We start from the raw sequence: 25579 nt of genomic DNA, 5'->3' as shown, positions 1-25579 counted from the left end.
GCCCAGGAACCCGAGGATTGGAGCCAGGGACCAGACTGCACTCTCACATCCAAGAACAGCACCAACACCTAGGGGCCCGCCCCGGGACCTGGGGCTAGCAGCCAGGGACCGGATCCCCCTCCCACAACCAGGCACTCCATGCCAGTTCTTTGGGGCCTGGGAGCTAGGGTATGGAAGAGGGGACCAGACCCCCCCTCCCACAAGCAGGCACCCTGCACCAGGGCCTTGAGGCCTGCCTGGGGACCCGGGGTATAGACCTGGGGACTGGACCCCCCACACACAACCAGGCACACCTCACCAGCACCTTGGGGCCTGCCCTGGGACCTGGGGCATGGAGAAGGGGACCGGACCCCCCTCCCACAACCAAGCACGTGGTGCTAGCACCTCAGGAACCACTTGGGAACCCGGGGCGTGGAGCCGGAGATTGGACACACTTCACAACCAGGCACACTGCCAGCACCAAGGAGCAGGCCAAAAACATCTCCTCCATGTGGGTGGCCCACCACAGCCACCACGATAACCATGGCTGCCGTGAAGGCGGCTGGAAGCCACAACCACCACGCGGATGGTCTGCCAGCCACTGGAGTGCATTGACACAAGGAGAGTCACCAGCAGAGATAAAGAAAGGAGGATGTCTCTCTCCACAGAGCCCATTTCAGAGTGACAGAAGAGACATCTGCTCTATGATAGTATTGAGGGACCTGATCACGCCTCTCAGCATTGGACAGATCATTTGGGCAGCAAATCAACAGAGTAACCATTACTCTTCGGAGGGAGAGAAAAAAACCTAGGGTGATTAGAGTGGGGAAAGGGGGAGTGAAAGGGGGATGGGGAGGGACTAATTACGATTTGTAACAATATATATGCTAGTAATTTTGATTTGATCAACATATCTCAATGTTGAACTCCAAAAATATGTACAATCAATTTTGATTCAATAAAAATTAAAAAAAAAAAAAAGAATATGTGACAGAGATCACATGCAGCTTGCAAGGCTCAAGTACTTACTAAATGTTCTTTTATAGAAAAAAGTTTGCCAACCCCAGATCTAAGTATCCATCTCAAAAAGTTAAAAAAGAAAATAGCAAATTTAACCAAAAGATAATTCAAGGAAGGAAAAAAGGGAACAAAAACAGATAAGACAATATATAAATAAATAAATAAATAAAAAGGAAATATTGAGATGATAGATCTATAACCAAACATATCAAATATTCATAAAGATAAGATCAGAACCTAATGAAATAAATAATAGAATTAACAAAGCCAAAAGGTGGTTCTCTGAGGATTCAAAATAATCAACAACCCTGGTGAGACTGATATATATATGTGTATGTATATCTATGAGTATGTCTATACTATATGCAAAAGAAGGTAGAAAACAGAGGAATGTATACTGTGTGATTCCATGTATACAAAGTTTAACAACAGGAAAAACTAATTTAAGGTGTTAGAAGCAATGAATGTGGTTACCTTTGGGGAGAAGGATGAGTGTAGTGATGGGAAGAAGGAAGGAAAAGGACTTACAGTTGCTGAAAGTCATGGTTTTTGATCTGATGTTAATGATGGTTGCATCGGAGGTGTACTTTATGAGAGTTAATTAAACAGTACACTTATAATTTCAGTAATTTCCATCTGTATGCAATACTTCAGTAAGAAACCTTGAAATATCATTTTTGTATCAAATTGTAAATACTTTTTAGGTCTTGTTGGATTTACTTTGTACTGGGTTTTACACAATGTCACATGTAAGGTGGCTACTTAGAATATACTTGATTTTAAAAAGCTGTTCATTCATAACAAAATATAAACAATCAAGCACTAAACACACATGTATGTCGTTTTATATACTTTGGCATCTTTTCAATGTCTGACCATGATCAGTCTTAGTCCAAATTTAACATATAATTAAAAGTAGTGGTTCTTATTCTTATAGGCCTGATTATTATTACCAAAATATTTCATGCATGAAGAAGAGGGAAGTGTGCTAAAAGCTGCAGGTTCATAAGTATTAACATTTCACAACAAACGGTGGAGAATACTGTTAGAGGAGTTGCCACAACTAGTCAGGCAGAGACACACAGTGATAGAAGAAGTAAAAGTTTCTCAATATCAGGAAATAAAAAGGAAATGATTATGAAAATGGCTTTCTCCAAGGGCCAATCAGTAGTCTACTGGGTTCTCCCCAGATGGACTTTGGCACATCTAGTCTTCAAAAGTAAAATGAAATAAAATGATTACGGATGAAGGGCAGAAAATTGCCATTTGTATGAAAGTACAAGTATTCATAACTGTCCTCCGTTGAGGCCCTATTATGTTCCATCTTGGAGCTGTATATATGTTACTTTGTTTAATGGCACCCCTATTTTATGGGTGCAGAGACTGAGGCTCAGTGAGCTAAACCACTTGGTCTAGTGGCACTGGCATACCGGAGTGTGGTGAGAAGTTAGACTCAGGTTGGTCTAACTGGCTTCAGCAAACTCGGCAGAGACATTGGGCAGCCTGATGCTCCCATTGGCCCTGCTTACAACTTCCTGCCCCTGCCAGTGGCTGCTTCTATTTGTCCCTCGTGTGGCAGCCAGCCTCCCCAAGGCCCCATGATCCCTTTGTGTAGCCCTCACAGAGTCCCCAGGTTGTCTTTGTGACCAACAGAATACGTCAGGAGTGATGGGACTCACTTCCAAGATCACATTAGCAAATAGGGCAGCTTCCACCTTAGGATCTCTCTTGCTGTGATCACTCACCCTGGGTGGGTCAACTGACACCTTAGCAAGACACTCACGTAGCCAGTGAAGAGAACTGAGGTCTGTGGCCCATCATGAATAAAGAGTGGAGGCCTGCCGGCCACCCTGTGAGTGAGCTTGCAGCAGCCCTGCCAGTCCCAGGCGAGCTTCAGAGGATGGAGCCCCAACCAGACTGCAAATTCGAGAAAGACCCTGCTCCAGCCAAGCCACTCCTGGGTTCCTGATCTCAGTGATGTGGAAGAAAATATATGTTTGTTGCTTTAGGCTGTTAAATTTTGGGATGATTTAGTATGAAGCAATAGATAACCAATAGACCATGATACCAGAATTTGACCATAAAAACATTCCTGATTTAAAAAAAAAAAATACAAAATCTGCAAGGGAAAACTATACAAACACACCAGATTGTCTAAAGTTAAAAAGACTGACAACACCAAATGCTGTCAAAGATTTTGGAGCAATTGGGGCTCTCCTACATTGTTACCATGGGAGTGCAAAACAGCACAACCATAACAGAAAAAGAGCTCGAGGCTTCTCCAAAGCTACACACACACATCTACTTATGACCCAGATAGTCCACTTGTAGGTATTTTTCCAAGAAAAACAAAACCACATCTCCATAAAAAGACTTAAGAATGTTTGTAGCAGCTTTATTTGTAAAAGCCCGAACTGGAATGCACCTAGATGCCCATCAGACAGTGAACGGATATACAAATGGTGGTATATTCACACAACGGAACTCCACCCAGCAATAGAAATAAGTATCTACGGATCTATTCAGCACAGAAGGATCTCAGAAACACGTTCGGCAGAAGAACCAGACAGTGCATATTGCATAATTTCATTCATATAAGGTTATGGCAAAAGCAAAACCAACCAAGATGGAAAAAAATTGTAACAGTTTGCTGGGGTTGGGGTGAGGTAGGAGTGGGTTTTGAGTGGGACAGGAAGTGAGGACCTGTCTGAAATGATGGTAGTGTTTCATAGTTTGGTAACAGTTTGGTTCATAGAGGTGTGTTTTTCAAAACTTATTAATGGTACAGTAAGGTTTGTGCATTTCACTGTGTAAATTTTACTTAAAGAATGATAAATAAATATTGCACTTCAGTTAATAATATATGCAGTTGTTATATCTTCTTCCCCCCCCCCCGGTTTTTTTTTTTTTTTTTTGTGTGTGTGTGTGTGTGTGTGTGAATTTATATATTAATTTTCAGCTCCCACCAATAAGTGAGAACATGTGGTATTTCTCTTTCTGTGCCTGACTTGTTTCACTTGAAGTTGATACGACAAGCAAACAGAAAGGACATTGTTGGGGGGGAGGAGGGGAGGGAGAAGGGAGGGAGGTTTTGGTGATGGGGAGCAATAATCAGCCACAATGTATATCGACAAAATAAAATTAAAAAAAAATATATATATGCAGGATAAACTATTTAAGGTGAAATGTACGTTTGAAATGCATAAAAAGTAAGATGAACTGATGGATGGATAGAGGAATGGACAGATGGACAGGTAGATATATGTGATAAAGTAGGGTGAAACGTCAGAGACAGGACCTAAGTGGTCAGTACATGGGTGCTCACTGAGCAATTCTTCCAACTTTTCTACGTTTGAAAATTTTCATAGTGAACTAGTGGGAAAAATACATGAGAGAGGTGAGGTCTGTGTGCATGAAACTGTACGTAACTTGGAGGAGCTAGAAAGAATCTATTTTGTAGACTAGGCATATGAATTTTTGTGTTCGTTTTAAGCCAGTTCTGCTCTTCACCTTGGAGAGAGATCCAGTTCATTAGAGATTGTTTATGTGGGTTCCCCTTCAACCTCTACACTGGATATTAATTTCTCTCCTCAGACCCTTCAGATGGCCCTCTGAATTTTATAAGACGGCCTTACAAAATTATAAGTGAATTCTTATACTTTTATGTTGCCTCAGCATCCACTTTGAATAAACGTTGGACTTTCCCACACCAGAAGCAGGGCTCAGTCACCCTTGACACAGCCTCCAACTCCTCCCTGTTCCTTAAGGTGGTAGACCCAGATAGCTGCCCTATGCCACCTCCTCCTTATAGACAGCTAGATGCAGCCTGCCTGACTCTCCCCAGAGACCCCCACACCCAGCATGGGCTGTGCAGATGTGAGGCACCACCTCACAGTCACGGCAACCTCCAGGAACTCTTGCCCGCTTGCTCTAGACACACCACTGAGAACTCCCCATGGGAAGGCTGCTTGGGTAATACCCTGGACCACAGTACAGGCTTCCACTGGTCCCTCATTCTTTCTCTCTCTCTTTGCTTCCTCAGCCCTACTGGCTCTGGGTGTGTGTCCAGGATAGCTCCCCACTTACTGGCCCTGTGAGGCGTGCTGCCCTCTCCTCTGTGGGATATGCAGGTAATGCACTGCTTCTGCTCTTTTCTCGTGTCTCACCTGCTTTGAGTTGATGTTTCCCCAAAACTTAGTCCTCACTGTGACAGTGTAGAGTGGGTGGGAAATCCTATTATGGTAATTGAAAGGTGGGGCCTGGAAGATGTGATTAGATTGTAGGACCATGCCACAGAGAATGGATTAATAATGGTGGTCAGGGGCATAGTTCTGAGGGCTTTAAGGAGAGGAGAGTCTCTCTCTCTCTCTCTCTGCTCCCCCATTTTCTGCCTTGTGAGACCCCTACATTGCTGTAAAGTCACCACCAAAGAAGACTCACCAGATGTGTTCCCTGGACTTTGGACTTCCCAGCCTCTGAAACTGTACGCAATAAATTTCATTTTCTTCATAAATTACCCAGTTCCAAGGTATTTTGTTATAAGCAACAGAAACGGATGAGCACACCTGAACCTAACCTCTTTGTCCGTCAGGGCTCCCTAGAGAGTGGCTGTCTTGGTAGGCGTGAACTTGCCACAGGTCAGACAGGATCCCCAAGGGTGTCAGCCAGGATAAACAAGTGTCTTGTGAGAGGGGCATCCGGTCATGGGTCGGACACTCAGGCATTAGGCCATCCGCCAGGAAGAAGTGTCCCACGAAAGGCACGTTGTAAACACCCACAACCACCTCCCAGGGGCCGTCAGGGCGTGCCATGGGCACTCCAGGAGAGACCTCATGGCCACGTCAGAAAGAGGAAGACGCAGCGCCTCTACCGGCCACTGCTGACAAAATCAGCCGAAAGCCTCCGCGCGGCATCCAGAGCAGCCCTGACCTTGCCGCAGGTCTGCCTCGTCGCTTCCTCCTCCCCGACATCCTATGCACGCACTTTTCTCAGGGCACCTGCACCTACTCACTGCCCTTACGCATCGCACAATTCTTGCCACCACACCAGGGCGCATGCCCCGTGTTCCCCCGGACCGTTCTCCACCCCTCTCCGTCCATGGAAGCCCTTTGTCTTCCACGGCCCTCCTGTGTCCAGTGCTTGCATACTACGGACAGAATTCTCTCCTCTCCCTGCCCACCCTCAGGCCTTTCCACACTCCTTCCTGGCCACAGTGTCTATCCGCCTTGTTTGCAGAGTGCCATTTACCTGCATCTCTGCACCAGGGCATGAGGGCCCAAAGGACAGCGATGGAGTTCTGTCCATTTGCGCTCCCCAGAGCAGGGCAGCCACCTTCCCCAAATCATCCCACACCTCCTGAATGTCCTGGACTCAGTCTGGGGCCTCTTTTCTTCTGAGGACTTCCTTCTGGGCTGACTGAAACCTGTGCCCAACAGGACAAAGGGACAGCCACTTTTACCCGAGGCCTGAGCCCCTGGAACCCAGACAGCACTCCTTCTGCCTTCTGGGACCTCTCTGTTGCATGCAGTCATTACTAACTAGCCTTGCTAGGTTTGGGTGGAAGGAAGTCAGTTCTAAACCCAGCTCCACCATGAACTACCAGGGCACCTTCAGCAAGTCCTAGGTTGTCACTGGTTTTATTTCTGACCTCCAAAATGAGGGGTTTGGTTCCCTCAGGCCTGTGACTAAGGCTTTTGAGCCCCCAGACAGAGCCCTGCTCATGGTCCTTCTTGGAAGTTCTGACCCACTGCTACTCATTCTCCATCTGGAAAGAATCTCCTTTATTTTTTATCCCATGTAGTTGCCATTCCCTTTTAGGACAATCCAAGACTGAATGTGCCACTACCTAGGTGCTCCTGAGACCTACAGGCCACCTGGTTTACTGCTCTTGATTTCATATAGGAGAAAACAGAGGCCAAAACCACCAAAGAATTCATGTAAGATTGCATAGCAAGTCAGCAGGACCTAGGGCTAGGACCTGTAGGGTAACTGTAACTAACGATGATTTATTGTATAGTTTCAGTTAGCTAGAAGAGAGAATTTTGAATGTTCCCAACACATAGAAATAAATGTTTGAGGTGATAAAAAAAAAATCTGGTTGCCAGGGTTTCAGGGGATGAGGGAGGGATGAACAGGTGGAGAACAGTGGATTTTAAGGGCAGAGAAACTATTCTGTGTGACACTGCCATGGTGAACACATGACATAACACATTTGACAAAACCCATAAAAATGTACAACACAAAGGGAAAATCCTAATGTAAAATTAAGTTAATAATGAATATCAGCATTGATTCATAATTGTAACAAAGGTACTGCACTGATGTAATGTGTTAATAACGGGAGAAACTGTGTGTGGGGGAGGGTGTGGGAACTGTCTGTACTTTCTGCTCAATTTCTCTGTAAAACTAAAACTGCTATAAAAATAAAGTCAATTACTTAAAAAAAAAAAAAAAGACCTAGGGCTAGAAGAGCAAATGATTATCAGCCCTAAAACACAAACACCTTCCTTCCATATCCTTCCCAGAAAACAATACCCCCAGGAGGGGATGGGGGACTCAAAGGCAGAGGGCTTCCCCGTGGGTGTCTGAAGTAGCCGCTATTCTAACCTGGACATTTCAGACAGCAGACAGTGGGCTGTGTACTATGACCATCTGATTCAACCTAAGAGATCATAAATGTTAAAATTCTAGGATTTGTAGCCTCAGTTGGGCTTTTAAGAGTCAATTTACCTGGAGGTTCAATGTTAAGTGTGAAACCTGAGCAGGTGAAGATCTGAAAACTGTGGTATTTGTTCCCTTTAGGCTGCCTGGTGTTTGCAAGGACAGCTGTGCCTACAAATGGGGCCCTCTGGGATGGGTGTTGTCCCCTCACAGTCACCCGCTGGTCTGCAGCAAGCACAGTCATTCCTCTGTAAGGAGGATGATGATATGCCACATCCAAGAAGCCAGATGCTGTCTGTCTGCCCGTTTTTTTCTTTAATAACTCTACATAATTGCCATTGAATGAACTGCACGTATTTAAAGTAAAGAATTTGGTAAGATTTGACGAATGTAAATAGTCACATTATAGCAAACATATCCTTCACCTTAAGACAGCCCTTGGGTGGCACTGTAATCTCTTCCAACACTGCCTCCCCTGGCCCACCTGAAGCAATTGCTGACCTGCATTCCAGTCACTACAGATTAATGTGCATTTTCTATAGTTCTTTATAAAAGGAATTGTATAACTTGCACTGTTTTTTGTCAAGCTTCTTTCACTCAGTGCATCAATAATTTACTCCTTTTGCTTGCTAAGTAGTATTCCCTTGTATGAATATACCACAATTTGTTTATCCAGTTACCCATGGATGGGCATTTGTGTTTTTTTCCAGTTTTTAGCTATTACTAAAAATGTTAAAAACATTTGTGTACAAGCTTTTATATGGACAAATGCATTCAGTTCTGTTGAGTAAATAAATACCTAGGAGTAAAATTTGTTGGATTATATGCTAAGCATCATGTCTAACTTTTAAGAATTGACCAAATTGTTTCCTGAAGTGGCTATACCATTTTTTTATCCTTGCTGCATATTTATTTATTTATTACTTTTTTAATTTAATTTAATTCTATCAATATACAATGTGGTTGATTATTGTGGCCCATTACCGAAACCTCCCTCCCCGCTTCTTCTCCCCACTCCCTCCCAACAACCTCGTATCTGTTCACTTGTCATAACAACTTCAAGGAATTGTGATTGTTGTGTCTTCTTCCCTCCCTGCCCTCAGTTTACTTGTGTATTTATTTATTTTTAGCTCCCATAAATAAGTGAGAACATGTGATATTTCTCTTTCTGTGCCTGACTCGTTTCACTTAATACAATTTTCTCTAGGTCCATCCATGTTGTTGTAAATGGTGGTATTTCATTCTTTTTTATAGCAGAGTAGTATTGCACTGTGTAGATATACCACATTTTCTGTATCTAATCATCTGATGATGGACATTTGGGCTGGTTCCAATTCTTAGCTATTGTAAAGAGTGCTGCAATGAACATTGGAGAACAGGTATACCTTCAACTTGATGATTTCCATTCCTCTGAGTATATTCCCAGCAGTGGGATAGCTGGGTCATATGGTAGATCTATCTGCAGCATTGTCCATAGAGGCTGCACCATTTTTCATTCCCACCAACAATGTATAAGAGTTCCTTTTTCTCAGCAACCTCACCAGCATTTATCATTCACATCACCCTGATACCAAAACCAGATAAAGATACAACAACAAAAAAAGAAAACTGAAGGCCAATATCCTTGATGAATATAGATGCAAAAATCCTCAATAAAAAGCTAGCTAACAGAGTACAGCAACACATATGCAAAATTATACACTATGATCAAGTGGGATTCATCCCAGGGATGCAAGGTTGGTTCAACATATGCAAATCAATAAATGTGATACACCATATCAATAAAATCAAACACAAGCCCCATATGATCATCTCTATAGATGCTGAAAAAGCATTTGACAAAATTCAACACTCGTTCATGATAAAGACTCTCTACAACTTAGGTATGGATGGAAAGTATCGCAACATAATTAAAGCCATATATGATAAACCCACTGCCAATATCATCCCTAACAGGGAAAAGCTGAAAATTTTTCCCTTAAGAACAGGAACTAGACAAGGATGCCCACTCTCAACACTCCTATTCAACATAGTGTTGGAAGTACTAGCCAGAGCAATCAGAGACAAGAAGGAAATAAAGGGCATCCAGATTGGAAAAGATGAAATCAAACTGTCCCTGTTTGCAGATGACATGATCCTATATATCAAACAGCCTAAAGCCTCTACAAAAAAATTCTTAGAGTTGATAAATGATTTCAGCAAAGTTGCAGGATACAAAATCAACACACAAAAATCAGTAGCATTTCTATTCTCCAATAGTTAACATGCAGAAAGAAAAATCAAGAAGGCTAGCCCATTTACAATAGCCACCCCCAAAATAAAATGCTTAGGAATAGAGTTAACCAAAGATGTGAAAAATCTCTATAATGAGAACTACAAACCACTGCTGAGAGAAATTAAAGAGGACACAAGAAGATGGGAAGATATCCCATCCTCTTGGATTGGAAGAATCAACATTATGAAAATGTCCATACTACTCAAAGTGATCTACAAATTCAATGCAATCCCCCTCAAAATTACAATGACATTTTTCTCAGAAATGGAGAAAACTATCCAGACATTTATATGGAATAACAAAAGACCACACGTAGCCAAAGAAATTCTGAGCAAAATAAATAAATAAATAAATAAATAAATAAATAAATAAATAAATAAATAAATAAAGCTGGAGGCATAACACTACCTGAATTTAAACTACTACAAAGCTATAATAACCAAAACAGTATGGTACTGGCATAAAAACAGACACACTGATCAATGGAATAGAATAGAGAATCCAGAAATCAACCTACACACCTACAGCCATCTGATCTTTGACAAAGGCACCAAGTCTGTACACTGGGGAAGAGACTGCCTCTTCTCTTCAGCAAATGGTGCTGGGACAACTGGATAACCATATGCAGGAGAATGAAACTATACCCATACCTCTCATCATATACCAAATCAACTCTAAATGGATTAAAGAATTAAATATAAACACTGAAACAATAAAACTTCTTAAAGAAAACATAGGAGAAACACTCCAGGAAGTAGGACTGGGCACAGACTTCATGAATACAACCCCCAAAGCACAGGCAACCAAAGGAAAAAATGAAGAAAAGGGATTATATCAAACTAAAAGCTTCTGCACAGCAAAAGAAACAATTAACAGAGTTAAAAGACAACCAACAGAGTGGGAGAAAATATTTATGAAATATATATCTGATATAGGATTAATATCCAGAATATACAAGGAACTGAAACAACTTTATGACATAAAAACAAGTAACCCAATTAAAAAATGGGGAAAGGAGCTAAATAGGCATTTCTCAAAAGAAGATATACGAATGGCCAACAGACACATGAAAAAATGCTCAACATCACTCAGCATTTGGGAAACGCAAATCAAAACCACACTGAGACACCATTTCACCCCAGTTAGGTTGGCTAATATACAAAAGACAGTGGCTATACCATTTCACATTTCAAACCAGCAGTGCAAAAAAATGTCATTTCTTCCACATCCTTGCCAAGATATGGTATGGCCAGTATTTTTGGTTTAAGTCCATCTAGTACATGTGTAGCGGTACCTCATTCTGGCTTTAATTTGCGTTTCCCTAATGACTCATGATGTTGGGCTTCTTTTCATGTGCTGATTTGTGATCCACACATCTTCTTTGGTGAAGTGTCTATTCAAATATTTTGCACATTTCCCCCCAATTTTATTTATATTTATTTTTATGAGGTACAGTATGATGTATTAAAAAATGCATATACTGCACAATGAATCATTTAGGGGAGACAACGGTGTAACCATTAGTCCATCTCTTCTCCTTCCCACAACCCCCTACCCTTCTAGCCGCTGGTAATCATTATTCTACTCTCTACTTCCATGAGAACCACTTTTTTTTTTTTTTTGAATTCCATGTGTGAGGGAGCCACTCTGTGTCTTTTTTTTTTTTAATTGGTTATCAGTATTCAGCACATTTTTTAATTGGACAGTTTGTTTTTTATATAATTGAGTTTTGAAAGTTTTTAAAATGTATTTTAGAGACAACTACTTCATCTGATATATGATTTGCAAGTATTTTCTTCCAGCTGTGTTTTATCTTTTCATTCTCTTAATACTATCCTCAAAAAGTATTTTTTAATTTTACTAAAGTCCAATTTATTATTTTTTATTTTATGGATTGTGCTTTGGGTGTCATATCTAGAAAATCTTTGCCTAACCCAAGGTCAAAAAGATTTTCTCCTATGCTTTTATTCTAAAAGACTGTTTGTAGTTTTAGGTTTTATATTTAGATCTATCATTCAATTTAAGGTAATTTTTGGATATGTGTGAGACATGGATCAAAGTTCATTTTTGCATATGAATATCCAATTATTCTACCACCACTTGTTAAAAAATTATTCTTTCTGCACTGAATTGCTTTTGTACTTTTATTGAAGATCAGTTGTCCATATATGAGAGATGTTTCTTGATTTTTCCAATCTGTTTCACTGACCTATTTCTCTACGTTTTTAAAAATTATTTTATTGTATATTGTTAAGGTGTGCAATATGATGTTTTGATATATTATACACAGTGAAATGGTTACTGTAGTCAAACAAAGTAACATATCCATCATCTCACATGGTTACCTGTTTGGGTGTGTATATGTGTAAGTGTATGTGTTAAGAGCACCTAAACTCTAATCTCTTAGCAAATTTCCAGTATACAATATTATTAACTATAGTCCCCATGCTGTATATCAGATTAATATCACACTGTTTTGATTACTGTGCTTTTATACTGTCTTAATATCAGATATTGTTAGGCTTCCAATTTTATTCTAATTGTTCAAAGTTACTTTGTTTATTCTATGTCCCTGAATTTATGAATGAATGTTACAGTCAGCTTGTTAATTTCTGTAGAAGAAGTCTGCTGGAATTCTGATTGTAATTGCATTTAATTTAAAAATGGATTTGGGGAGAAATGACTCTTTAACAACATCGAGTCTTCTCAATGGACACGGTACATTTCTCCATTTATGTAAGTCTTTAATTTCTTTGAAGAATGTTTTGTAATTTCATTGTCTTTGTAATTTCATAAGTCTTTGCCAGATTTATCCCTGTCTCATATTTTCTTGATGCTACTGGAAAAGATATTTTTAAAAATTTCAATTCCCAATTACTCATTGCAAATATTTAGAAATATAATTTATCTCTGTATATGTATCTTTTATCTTACAACACTGCTAAAGTTATTAGCTCCAGTAACTTTTTGTAAATTCCACTGGATCTTTTACACAGGTCATCACGTCTTCTGTGAATAAAGTTAGTTTACCTCTTCCTTTCCAATCTGGATTTCTTTAAAAAAAAAGCCATATTTGCTTGCTTGACCGTAATGGCTAGAATCTCCAGGAAAATGCTGAGTAGAAGTGGTGAAAGTGGCCATCTTTATCTTGTTTCTGATCTTTGGGGGAAAGCATTCTTTCCTTCAGCAGCAAGTATCATGTTAGCTATACATTTTTTTGTAAATAACTTGAAGAAGTTTCCTTCTATTCCTAATTTTCTGTGAGCTTTAAAAAAAAAAAAAAATCAGGAATGAATGTTGCATATTGTCCAAGATTCTTTCTGTGTCTATGGAGACTGAGATAATTATATAGTTCCTGTTTTTTAGTTTGCTAATATGGCAAATTGCATTGATTGATTTTGGGGTCTTAAACTAGTTTCACATTCTTGGGATAAAACTCACTTGGTCATGATTTATTATCCTTTTTATATAATGCTGAATTCAAATTGTTAAAATTTTGTTTTCAGATTGATTTTCATGAGGAATATTTGCCTGTAGTCTTTTTTGGTTTTGTATTCAGGTAGTTCTGGCTCCACAGAATGAGTTGGGAAATATAGCTCCTCTTCATTTTCCTAGAAGAGTTTGTGTAGAATTGCTATAATTTTTTCCTTATATGTGTGGTAGAATCTACCTGTGAAGCTATATATGCCTGAAGTTTTCTTCGTGGGAAGGTTTTTAACTACACCTTAAATTTCTTTAATAGATGTAGAGATATCCAGGTTATTTATTTTTTTCTTGCATAGGCTTTGGTAGATTACAACTGTCAAGGAATTTGTAAATTTTATTTAAGTCATTGCACTTACTGGCACAAAATTGTCCATAATATTCCCTTATAATCCTTTTAATATCTGTAGATTCTGTACTGAGGTCATCTCTTTTATTCTTGATATTGTTAATTTGCATCTTCCTTTTTCCCTGATTATATGGCCTAGGGGGTTATCAATTTTATTGATCTTGAAGAACCCACTTTTGGTTTCGTTGAGTTTCCCTATTATTCTTCTGTCTTCTATTTCATTGATTTATGCTCTGATCTGTATTATTTCATTTACTCTGCTTACTTTGGGTTTAACCTGCTCTTCTTTTTCTAGGTGGAAACTGAGTTTCAAAGTAGAAACTGAGGTCATTGATTCAAGATCTTGCTTCTTTTCTGGTAAAGGTGTCTGGTGATATAAATTTCCCTATAGACACTGTCTGTTTCTTTGAATATTTTTTTCCTGTCCCTTATGCCCCTCCTTCAAGGACTCCAATTATACTTATTTTTCAGCTGCTTGCATTTTTCCACAGGCACTGATGCTTTTTATTATTTTTTTATTTTTATTTTTATTTTTTTGTCTTTTTCGTGACTGGCACTCAGCCAGTGGGCACACCGGCCATTCCTATATAGGATCCGAACCCACGGCGGGAGCGTTGCAGCGCTCCCAGAGCTGCACTCTTCCGAGTGCGCCACAGGCTCAGCCCGGCACTGATGCTTTTTAAATTTCTTTAATTCCATTTTATCTCTGTGTTTCATTTTGGGTATTTTTTATTGCTATGTCTTCATGTTCACTAACCTTTTCCTGTAACACACAATCTACTGTCAATCCCACTGAGTTACTTTTTCATCCCAGATATTGTAGTTTTTATCTCTGAAAGTTTGATACGGGCTTTCAAAAAATATCTTCCATATCATTACTTAAATTTCTGGACATATAGAATACAGTTATAATCACTTCTAATGCTCTTGTCTGGTAATTCTAACATTTACAGCATTTCTAGTTTGGCTTCAATTGAACAATTTCTGCTCATTATGGGTCATATTTTCCTGCTACTATGCATTCCTGGCTACTTTTGTTTGGGTGCCAGACATTGTGAATTTTACATTGTTTGGTGCTGGGCAAGTTTATATTCCTCCTATGTTATTGAGCTTTATTCTGGAATGCAGTTGCACTTCTTGGGAAGAGTTTGATCCTTTTGGGTCTTGCTTTTTAAGGTTTGTTAGGTGTAATCAGAGCAGTCTTTCTTCTAGGGCTAATTATTCCTCATTATTGAGACAAGACACTTCTGGATATTATACTTAATGCTTCTCCGGTTTGGCTGGTGGGTGTCTCCTGGAATCCTGCCAGCTGGCTCTCTCCTGGTTGCACACAGTTTCCTCACACACGCACTGATCAGTACTCAGCAGAGGCAATCCCTCTGTAAGTCACTGGAGTTCCTGCTCTGTGCAGCCCTCTCCCTTCTCAAACTATAGCCTCCTTGACTCCCAGGACTCTCAGCTATGTCTCCTCCCACCACAGGTTGGCCAGGCCCCATCTGGGTGCCTCCACCCTGCACCACATATTAGAATCTCTCTGAAGGCAGTAAACTGGGCAATCCTAGGACTCACCTTGTTTGTCTTCAACCTCCTGGGGACCACCACTCTTCATTACCTAATGCTCAGAGTCGTGTTTATCATATCTGTCCTTTCCTTTCTCAGGCAGGAGGACAAACCCAGTTTCCGACACTCTATCTTGGCTGGAAGAAGCAGTTTCCTGGTGCTGTTTTTAAACTTTTTATTATGGCAACTTTTATACACATGCAGAAGTAGACACAAGATTGTAATGGACCTGTTTGCATCCATTGTCCAGCTTTAATAGTAATCAACTCATGGCTAATCTTGCTCTATCTCTATTCCTGCCCATTCCCTGTCCTCAGCAAGTCCCTGCATGTTATAGCTTCATCCATCAACAGTTCAGTATGTACCTTTTTCTTAGCACTACCACAATAAAAAATATTACATCTAAAAGTAATTAATGATAATTCCTTAATATTATCAGATATCCAGTAAGTGTTGTATTCAAGTTTCCCAGATTGTCTTTTTATTTTTCTTTTTTATAGTTTGTTTGAATCAGACTTCAAATCATGTGCATATGCGATCACTGTTTGATTGACAGAGCTCTGAAGTCTTTTAACATCTATAGCAGGAGTTGGCAAACTATGACCCTTAGCCTGGCTGCCTGTTTTTATAAATATAGTTTTATTAGAACACAGGTGCCTATAGATTGTTTAGTCTGCAAGGATCTTAGGGCAGGGTCTTGGTCTTTTCTTCTTCCTTTCTGGATCTCCCAAACCCAGTTTAGAGGCCCTCAGTATGTGCTTGCTGACTGACAACATGAAGGATTTGCTTAAGTGGGAGTTCTTAATATGTAGTGGCCTCCTCTTTCTTACCTAAACAAAGAAAGTAATTTAAATTGATTTTAGTTTGCATAGCTACCGTTCATCTTAAAAAATGTTTAACTACATATGACTCTGAAGCTGAGCCACTACCAGAGGATCTTCTGCTAGGGCTGCTGCTCTTTTGATCCTTCACTCTTCAACCTGATTCAATTTAGTGCACATTACTGAGTGCCCACCAGGGAAGGTCACTTGCTGGGCTGGGGCTCTGTGGAATGGCACATAATTCCTGGACCTCAGGGAGCCAGGAAGAATGTGCATGTAAGGGAAGCAAAGTAGAAAAATACAAAATGGTGGGATGAGGTAGCGGGGAGTTTTTTACCCATGCCTACGCACCGAGACAGACTCTGTGATGCATGCAGGTGGCTTTCCAGGGAGGAAGCATTTAATTTCAAGCAGCCAAGATGGGACAGACTTTTGAGTAAAGTTGATAAAATAGGCCGATGATGGTACCTGGGGGTTATAACCTTCTCTAAAAGAAAGGAAATGAGGGAAATAAGATCTACTTAATTGATCAGAGTGACAAAAGACACTCACCACAAATGGTTTTAATGGGTCTCAGTTTGTTTTTAAGAGTATTTAAATACTGTTGAAAGGGCGGATGTGTCTTCCTGTATGTGGCCAGGCCACTGGAGTGTCTTAGATCTGATCCTGGAGAGGCTTTTTGTTTCCATTTTATTTTAGATATGTCTTGTCTAGTGGCAGAGTTCTCTGCAGTGCGGACGGGACAGTAGGCAGAGCAGCCCATGGGATATTCCCAGCCCTGGCTACAGGCCATCAGATCTCCTACTCTACTAACTCTGGCTTAGGAGTCACAGTCCCCAGACCATGTTTTTGTTCCTATTCAAGGATGTGACTGTCCCACTTCTGATTTCATCCCGCCTACTCTGTCAAATGCTCCACAACAAGTATGTGGATTTTCTGTAGCTGGTCACCATGTGCAGCTGCTGGGAGAATGTGGGGTTTTTATTAAACACATTCTTCCCTTAGTTGTCTCCACCCCTCTCCCCATTTCTTGGGTGTACTTTTTGGAGCATTATTGCAATTATCCAAGTCAGCAGCTGCTGCCCTCCCATTATGGGAAGGTTTTCAAAGGCTAAATGTAGATGTGGATAGAATTACCTGTCAATATGACTGGCAAGTGACAGGGAGTTTCTTTTCTATGTGTGCTGGACCAAGATGGTTTAGCACATGCAAATTTCCAAAAAGAGGGGACATTATTTCCTCATAGACAACTCTAAGAATTTTAGATCTCAAATTATCAGCTCAACTGGTAAACACATATACATCTAAGATACATAGACAGCTTCCCTAAATATTTTTTGGAGAATACAATTTAACTTAGTTGCCACCATTTTCCTTAATTTTGCAAATTCCATAGAAAAAGATGCTGAAAAATTATATTAGGGACAAAAGAGATGTTAATTTCCAGTCAACGTATTTCCTAAATGCGACCTGGCTGCTTTGTTCAAGGATTTTTTTTTTTTTTTCTATGTGTAATGATGAAAGAGAGGCCTGGGTATGATGAGAGAACATCTTGGTAGAAGAGCAAGGCCTAAGGTCCACAGTTACTGCAAAATTGTGAGTTACTTTCTCCTTAGACAGGAAACTAAACTCTGTGAACAACTCATGTATTTGGTCTCCCAATCAAAAATCTTAACTACCTTTTCATAAATGTAAAGTGGCCACACAGTGTCTGGCACATGGATGTTAGATCTTAGTTCTATTTTTTGAATAGTTTTTATGGTCTATTGAAGTACTATTTTATTTGAAAATAAAAGTTAATTAGCCTTATCATAAAAGAGGTTACTAAAACATCCCTTCAGTGATTAATAATTAAAAACTCCTTTTGAATTAATGCTTCATATAAAGCACTGTTAAGCTCTGCAAGGACAGTAGGTATCACGCCAAGTGGCAGGTGACATGGCTTTGCAGGAAGAACCTGGTCTTTAATGACACAGGTGGGTTCACATGCCGGTGCTGAACCCAGGTTCTAGCTGTACAACTTCAGGGAATTTTCTTGGCCTCAGTTTTTTTGCCTGTGCAATCTAATACTTTCTTTACTAATTCATTGTGAGGATTTAATGTGCTATCATATTTAAAGAGCCTAGTGTCTGACATATAATAATGCCCCATAAACACTAACTACTATTGTCAATGTTTTTAAGAACTTCTAGTTTAACGAGGAAAATAAGCATGGATTAATTACAAAATAAGGACAACAAATACATGTTCCATACAATTGAAGTCCACAAAGTTCTGAGAGATGGCAAGGAATGGCCAATTAATTCTAAGTCTCCTTAGAAACTTCCCCAGATATCCACGCAGCTCACTCTCACGTCCTCAAATTTTTGCTCAGATCCCCCCTTTTTTTAGTGAGGCCTTCCCTGACAGCCTCATTCAAAATTGCACCCACACCCACACCCTCTTCTTTCTCCCAGGGTTGCTTCCCTCCATGGCACCAAGGCCCCAACGCTCCAGGACTCACGGGACTCACATCGCGTCTGCTCCCTGCTGCGCGCAGTCTCCTCCGGTTGCTCGGTGGCAGCTCTGGCAGCAGCATCACGCTGTGGTGGGACAGCATGTGTCGGCTGCTGGAGCTCGCAGTGAACATGGCCCGCTGTGGTCCCCGCTGTCCAGGAGCTCATGATCATCTTGGAGGAGGAGCCGAGTTTCGACAGGGAGACAGCATGTGGGGGTGGGTAGTGCCGTCAAGGGCTTGAGATGGACGGGTCTGGGGACAGGGACGGCGAGGAGACACAGTGGGAGGTGAGGTGGGGGGATGGAACAGGGCAGATGCAGAAGGACTTGGGTGCGGGTGCAGGGGCTTATTCTGCAGGTCTCAGGCAGTATCACAGGGTTTGTGGAAACGGAGTCACTGGACCTGACTTTGTTCTGGAAGGACACTTTGGGAGCATGCACAGGCTGGGCCAAGGCAGCAGGAGCCAGGCAAGGCTGCCCCCTCCTCCTGGAGGCAGAGCAGTGTTCACTCTGTCTTTGTCTCTCTGTTCGAGGGTACTTCAAGAAGTTCGTGGAAAAACAGAATTAAAAAATAATATGAGTCTTTCTGTGAACTTTTTGAAGACCCTTGTATCTTGTGTCCATCTGTCTCTTCTTACCAGCGTCTTTATCAGCCTAGTTACTCTTACTTCTCATTGGCCTCCCTCTGCTGTGCTGATTCCTATCATTGTGTGTGTGTGTTTTTATGGAAACTTTCAATTTTGAAATAAATAACACTCACAAAAAGTCACAAAAGTAGCAGAAAGAGTCCATGTACCTTTCACCCAGCTTCTGCCATCAGTGCGGGTTTCTTTGTTTGTTTATTTATTTATTTATTCATTTTACATTCCCCGCCTCTCAATTCCTACATTATTTACATCCTTCCAGCACTGATCTTCCTGAGGCTTCCAATGAAAATATTTCATACTTTGAAACACTGGCTTTTAGAGAAATCGTGACCCAAGTAACTTTGATGCATTGAAGAACCCACCATACGTAAGAAAGCAGTCTTCTCACCTGAAACAGAGGCCAGGAACCAGTCCTGGGTCAGGCGAGTGAGCACACTGGCTAAGGTAAGTACCTCTCCACTTCTCCTACTGACCGTGGCCAGGACACCTGTATGGAGTGCTGAAGCAGCTACCGGAGACTCAGACAAGTAGACAACAGCAGGCAGACTGAAGAAGAAGACCACATTCAGAGGACCACAGACCTGGCAGCGAGTTTAACATGCCTTTCCTCCTGTCTCGCCACGTGAACACAGAAGTGGACATCAGCTCCAGACAACACTCTCTAGGTCCAGCTCAAGAAGCAGGAATGGGGTCTCTAATGTCCAGAGAAAGTCTGAAAAACCCTCATTTATCTCTCTCTCTCTTTTAAAAAAATTGTCCTCCATTCCCTTGTGTCCCACACCTCAAGCAATTCTGCAGCCTCAACGGGGGTTGGCAGGAAACTAAAATTCGGAGGCAGGGGAACCTCCCCTCCAATCAGAGGTCACCAGAGAGTGGGGACACGCCGTTGCTCTTTTCCTTTATCTGGCGTCTTAGCTCTGACATGATGCAGTCAAATCAAGTACACGAGAGAGTGGGGGGAATAAAGTCCCAGTCACCAAAGCTGGCTGGAGGACCGAAAAAGCAGAGCCCAGGCATCCAGACACAACTAAGGAGATTACTGAAAGGCAGGAGTTTGGGAAAGCAACCTCTTAAAGTTGTTTATGAACTTCTGGGCTTACTCCTAAGCTGCATATGTATGGATCTGGACCTAAACAGATTCAACAGAGTTTGAGCACTGAAATAGGGGAGAGACTACTGCCGGAGCCCCAGACTGTCCACCAGGTGGCACACGTGAGAGAGAGATCCAAACAGCACATCTCAAAGACTGGAGGTTTGGAATCACATCCACAGAAGCCTTGGGGGGAACTCAGAACTTGCCGTCTAAACCGATTGGAGAGATTATCTTCTAAAACAAAAATAATAATATTCGCTGTATGATTTTAACAACGAACAGCATCTCAAAAACATGATATTCAAAATGCTGAGGATACAATCCAAATTTACTCAGCATATAAAAACAACATTGACGACAAAACCAGAAAACAAAAACAGAGAAATCTCAATGGCTATCCTGGGATGAAACAGATATTGGAATTGTTTGACAAAGACTTTAGAGCAGTTGTTACAAATATTTCCCAATAAGTAAGGGAGAACACCCTTGAAAAATATAGAAAGTCTCAGCAAAGAAATCGAAGATATAAAGAACCAAGTGAAACTGTTAGAAATGAAAAAATTTCAACCATTAAAATAAAAAAACTCATTGGATGGGCTCAATAACAAAATGGAGATGACAGAGGAGTCAGTAAATTTATAAATAGGTCAATAGAAATTATCTAATCTAAACAACAGGAAGAAAAGAAAATAAATAGAACCATAGGGTCCTGTAGTTCTATTACAAAAGGTTTTAACCTTCATACCATCTGAGCCCCAGATGGAGAGAAGAGAAACATAGAGCAGAAGAACACTTCAAAGAAATGGCTGAAAGACCAGTTCACTATTAGAAGGCAATCAATATAATCTATTATATTAACAGTTTTTTTTATAAAAAATTGATCATATCAGTTAATGTAGAAAATACATTTGAAAAAATTCAACACCTATTTATGATAAAACTTTCAGCAAACCAGGAATAGAAAGAAATTTTATCCACCTGATAAAAAGCATCTATGAAAACTTATAGCAAACATTCTACTCCGTGGTGAAAACTGAATAGTTTCCCCTAAGATGAAGACCAAGGAAGAATGTTCTCTCTCAGCACTCCTACTCAACCTCTTGCTGGAGGCCCTGTCCAGTGAAATAACTCAAGAAAAATAAACAAAAGACATACATATTGGAAAGGAAGAAATAAAACTGTCCCTGTTCAGAGACAACAGGACTGTTTACATAGAAAATCCCAAGGAATGTACTTCCGCAACACACAGCCCTCCTAGAACAAGTAATCATTTAGCTTTAGCAAGAGTGCAAGATACAAGCTCAATATACAAAAATCACTTATATTTCTATATAATAGTAATGAACAATTGGAAACTGAAAATTTTTTAGAAAATACCATTTACCATAGCTCTAAAAAAACCTTAGATGTAAAAGTAACAAAACATATATAGGATCTATATGCTAAAAACTACAAAATGTTGATGAAAGAACTTAAAGACGGCCTAAGTAAATGTAAAGTGTGGTTATACGTCATGGACTGAAAGACACGACACAGTTAGGATTGACATCGATTTTAAATAATTCCAATCAAAATTCCAGTAGGACATTCTATAGATACAGGTAATCTGATCTCAAAATTTATATGTAAAGGCAAAGGAAATGGAATAGTTGAAACAGTTTTGAAAAAGAAGAATAAATTTAGAAGAATCACACTACCTGACATTAAAACTCACTATAAAGCTATAGTAATCAATATGATGTAGTATTTGCAAAGGAATAGTCACAATGGCCAATGGAACAGAACCAGTGTCAAGAAACAGATTCCCACAAATACTCTCGGTTGGTTTTTGACAAATGCGCACAGGCAATTCCAATTCAGTGGAGGAAGGATAATATTTTCAACAAATGGTATTGAAACAATTGGGCATTCAAATATATAAAAATGAACCCTGACCTAAATCTCACACATACAAAAATCTACTCACAATGAGTCATAGACCTAAATGCAAAACATAGAAGTCTAAAGCTTTTAAGAGACCACAGAGGAGAAAATTTCCATGACGTGGAGGTTATGCGAAATTTCTTAGCCATGTCACCAAAAGCATGATCCATAAGAGAAAGGGGGAAAAAAGTTGGATTGTATCAAAATTAAAAACTTTTGCTTTGCCAAAGGCACTGCTAAGAGAATGAAAAATCAAGCATAGTCTGGTAGAAAATATTTGCATATCACATATTTGACAACGGATTTACACTCAAAATATATAAAGAACTCTCAAAACTCAAATATAAGAAGACTAACCACTCCATTTAGAAATAGTCAGCTTGAACAAACGTTTCACAAAAGAGAATAGAGAGATGGAAAATAACATTTAAAAAATTTCAACGTCATTAGTTATTAGGGAAATGAAAATTAAAACCACGAAGAAATACCATTACACACCTGTTAGAATGGCTAAAAAAAGAAAAGAAAAAAAGAATCAGCAGGTGCTGGTGAGGAGGGGGAGCAGCGGGAAACTCGTGCACCGCTGGTGGGAGTGCGAAATGGTGCATCTGTAAAACAGGTGGGCAGTTTCTCATAAAGTTAGCACATCCTTACCACATGAACCAGTGACCCCAACCCTTGTGTATTTACCCTAGAAAAATTAAAACTATATTCGCAAAAAATCTTCTTAAATGTTTATAGCTCTAGTCATAACTGCCCCCAATTGGAAACAACTGAAATGCCCTTTACCAGACAGATGGATAAACTGCGTTACATCTGGAGAATGGACTATTTCTCAGCAATACAAAGGAACAAACTTTTGACACACAACTTGGATGAACCTCAAAATAATTATACTGAGTGAAAATAAGCCAGTTTCAAAAGATCAGGCTCTGTAGGACTCCATTGCTATGACATTCTTGAAAGAGAAAACACTAGTAACAGAAAACAGCAGTGGTTGCCCTGGGTGGAGGTGGCAGGAGGGAGCACGCACAGTGGTAGAGATAACACAAATCTAGCACAAGTGTTAAAATTCATGGAACTGTACGGGAAAAGTCAGTTTTTCTGTATCTCATTAAAAAAAATAAAATTAAGGAAAAAAGAAAAGAGATGACAAGTCTTGCTTTCTATTTCATGCTGTCTGGAAACTAATAGCGACGTCAGCACTGGTGAGGACGACAGCAACCACAAGCCTGATCTGCTGTTTTTGGAGCGTTGGCTGCATACCGCATGCCTCACTAGGAATTTTACGTCACAGATTCTGATATTCACAATCATCTCGTAAGCAGGTTAGGCTCAGATTACAGGAAGAAACTGAGGTTAAGGGAAGTAAAATGGTCTGCCCCGCGCCGCACAGCCCGGCTCTGGAACCCGCCTCCCGCGCTGCTCACCAAACGCGCCACCAGCGGGCGCCGGCAGAGGGCGCCCTGTGACACCACGGTGGGAGGTGACAAGCCCCATTTGATTCACATTGACCACAATAATCCTCTGAGCATATTTTATGGTAAACCTGGAGCTTGTCTGGAATTCTGGGAAGTTGACGGACATTTTCAAACTATGCTATGGCCATCGCCGCTTTCTCATAATCCTCTAACGGGTGGTTCTTAATTTTCCAAAGAATCCAACGGTTGTTTCCACTTGGGTGAATGTACAATAATTCATATTTTCCTACAGTGACTTAAAGAAACGCTGTGACGTATAATGCTTGACCAAGTGTGCGCTAACTCTACAAATTGCAGTTTATACACTTGAGGCAAAGTGTCATTAAAAATAGTGTCATTTTGGGCCAAACCCGTGGCTCACTCCGGAGAGTGCAGCGCTGGGAGCGCCGAGGCCGTGGGTTCGGATCCTATATAGGGATGGCCGGTGCACTCACTGGCTGAGCGTGGTGTGGGCGACACCAAGCCAAGGGTTGCGATCCCCTTACCGGTCACAAACAAAAAACAAACAAACAAACAAACAAAAGTCATTTTTAGTCATTAAAAAATTCTCTTCTCTCACACACCTGAGTGTCCTGAAAAGCTGTGACTGGCTCTTCCCACCTCTTCTCCTCATACCACCACCACACGAAAAAAAATATGCAAAGTAAACTCATCTTAGAGACGGAAACTAAACTTTAATTTTTAGTTCATTATGATTGTAGCTGAATAAATACCTGAAAACATCATATATGTGGACAGTGCACATTTTTCATGTAGCAGATGATATCTCCTTGAGAAGACTGAGGATGAATGTTGTTTTCTTGCTTGTGAATTATTCCCAACTACTTTACTGGCTTCTAGGTAGTTTTTTCTCCAAAATCTTTGGCCTAAAGTATTTTTGTCCGAGCTAAGACAGAGATAAGAAGCTAAGGGCTCCAATAAAATCATTCTCTTGAGTGTCCTAAAATTTCTGCCCCACTGAATATATTTTCTTAAGAAATTGACCATTGATAAACTTTGACTCAATAGCTATAAAATTTAACTCAAGGCAAACCCTAATTAGTGCCTTATGCACTTTGACTGTAGGAAGTTGGGCAATCTCTTCATACCCAAAATAAAGTCAAGAATAATGAAAATAATTTCATCTCCAACATCAACACTTTCTTTACTTTGAAAGAAGCCAAGTAGTACCACTGTCAGGTAACAGAAATCTTGTTATCTTTTGTCACCGGTCAGAAGGTATTATGCCCGAGAGCACGGGGTAGGGAGAGGAGGAGGTGGCCTTACCTTCCAGCAGGTCTCTGGCCAGACCAGGTTCTGCCCCTGTGGACCGAACAAAGTCTGACAGGACTGCGTCCATATCAAGAGTCATGTGATCACGCAGAAGTGCCACCCAACACCCAGCCGAGGCAGGGTTTGGAAGCAGGCTAGAGACCATCCATCTGCGGGGAAGAAGAGAAAAGGCATCTCACCGAGTGCTGGGAGTGGAGACGCGAGCAGCAACACATGCGGGGCTCAGCAGGGAGAAGGAGCCATTTGCACCTTGTACGGCTCTGAACTGGTTTGAGGCAACTGTCATTCTTCATGCAAGACATGATATCACAAAAGTCAAACTGAAATATCATCTCTCTGTGCGTGCCATGTGAGAGACGGGGGACTATGATCTGAATGTTTGTGTCCCCCCAAATCCATTGGGAGGTGATTAGTGACCTTATGAAAGAGGCCCCAGAGAGTTCCCTCACCCCTCCCACTATGTGAGGACACAGAAAGAAGATGCCTTCTACAACAAGAAAGCTGGCCCTCACCTGACACC

At 40.7% G+C, this 25579-nt stretch overlaps 1 protein-coding gene across 2 annotated transcripts in view; it reads right to left on the bottom strand.

The window, feature by feature from the left end:
- Positions 1-25204, bottom strand: part of OTUD7A (OTU deubiquitinase 7A) — a 153744-nt gene extending 128540 nt beyond the window's left edge. For both annotated transcript variants that reach the window (XM_063091893.1, XM_063091895.1), the window contains exon 1: positions 25054-25204. In XM_063091893.1, the coding sequence (XP_062947963.1) occupies positions 25054-25204 (151 nt within the window). The remainder of the gene's footprint in view (positions 1-25053) is intronic.
- Positions 25205-25579: the final 375 nt, after the last annotated feature.

The sequence above is a fragment of the Cynocephalus volans genome, chromosome 3, assembly GCF_027409185.1.
Source record: "Cynocephalus volans isolate mCynVol1 chromosome 3, mCynVol1.pri, whole genome shotgun sequence".
Taxonomy (NCBI): Eukaryota; Metazoa; Chordata; class Mammalia; order Dermoptera; family Cynocephalidae; genus Cynocephalus; species Cynocephalus volans.
This window is presented reverse-complemented; position numbering and strand designations above follow the sequence as displayed.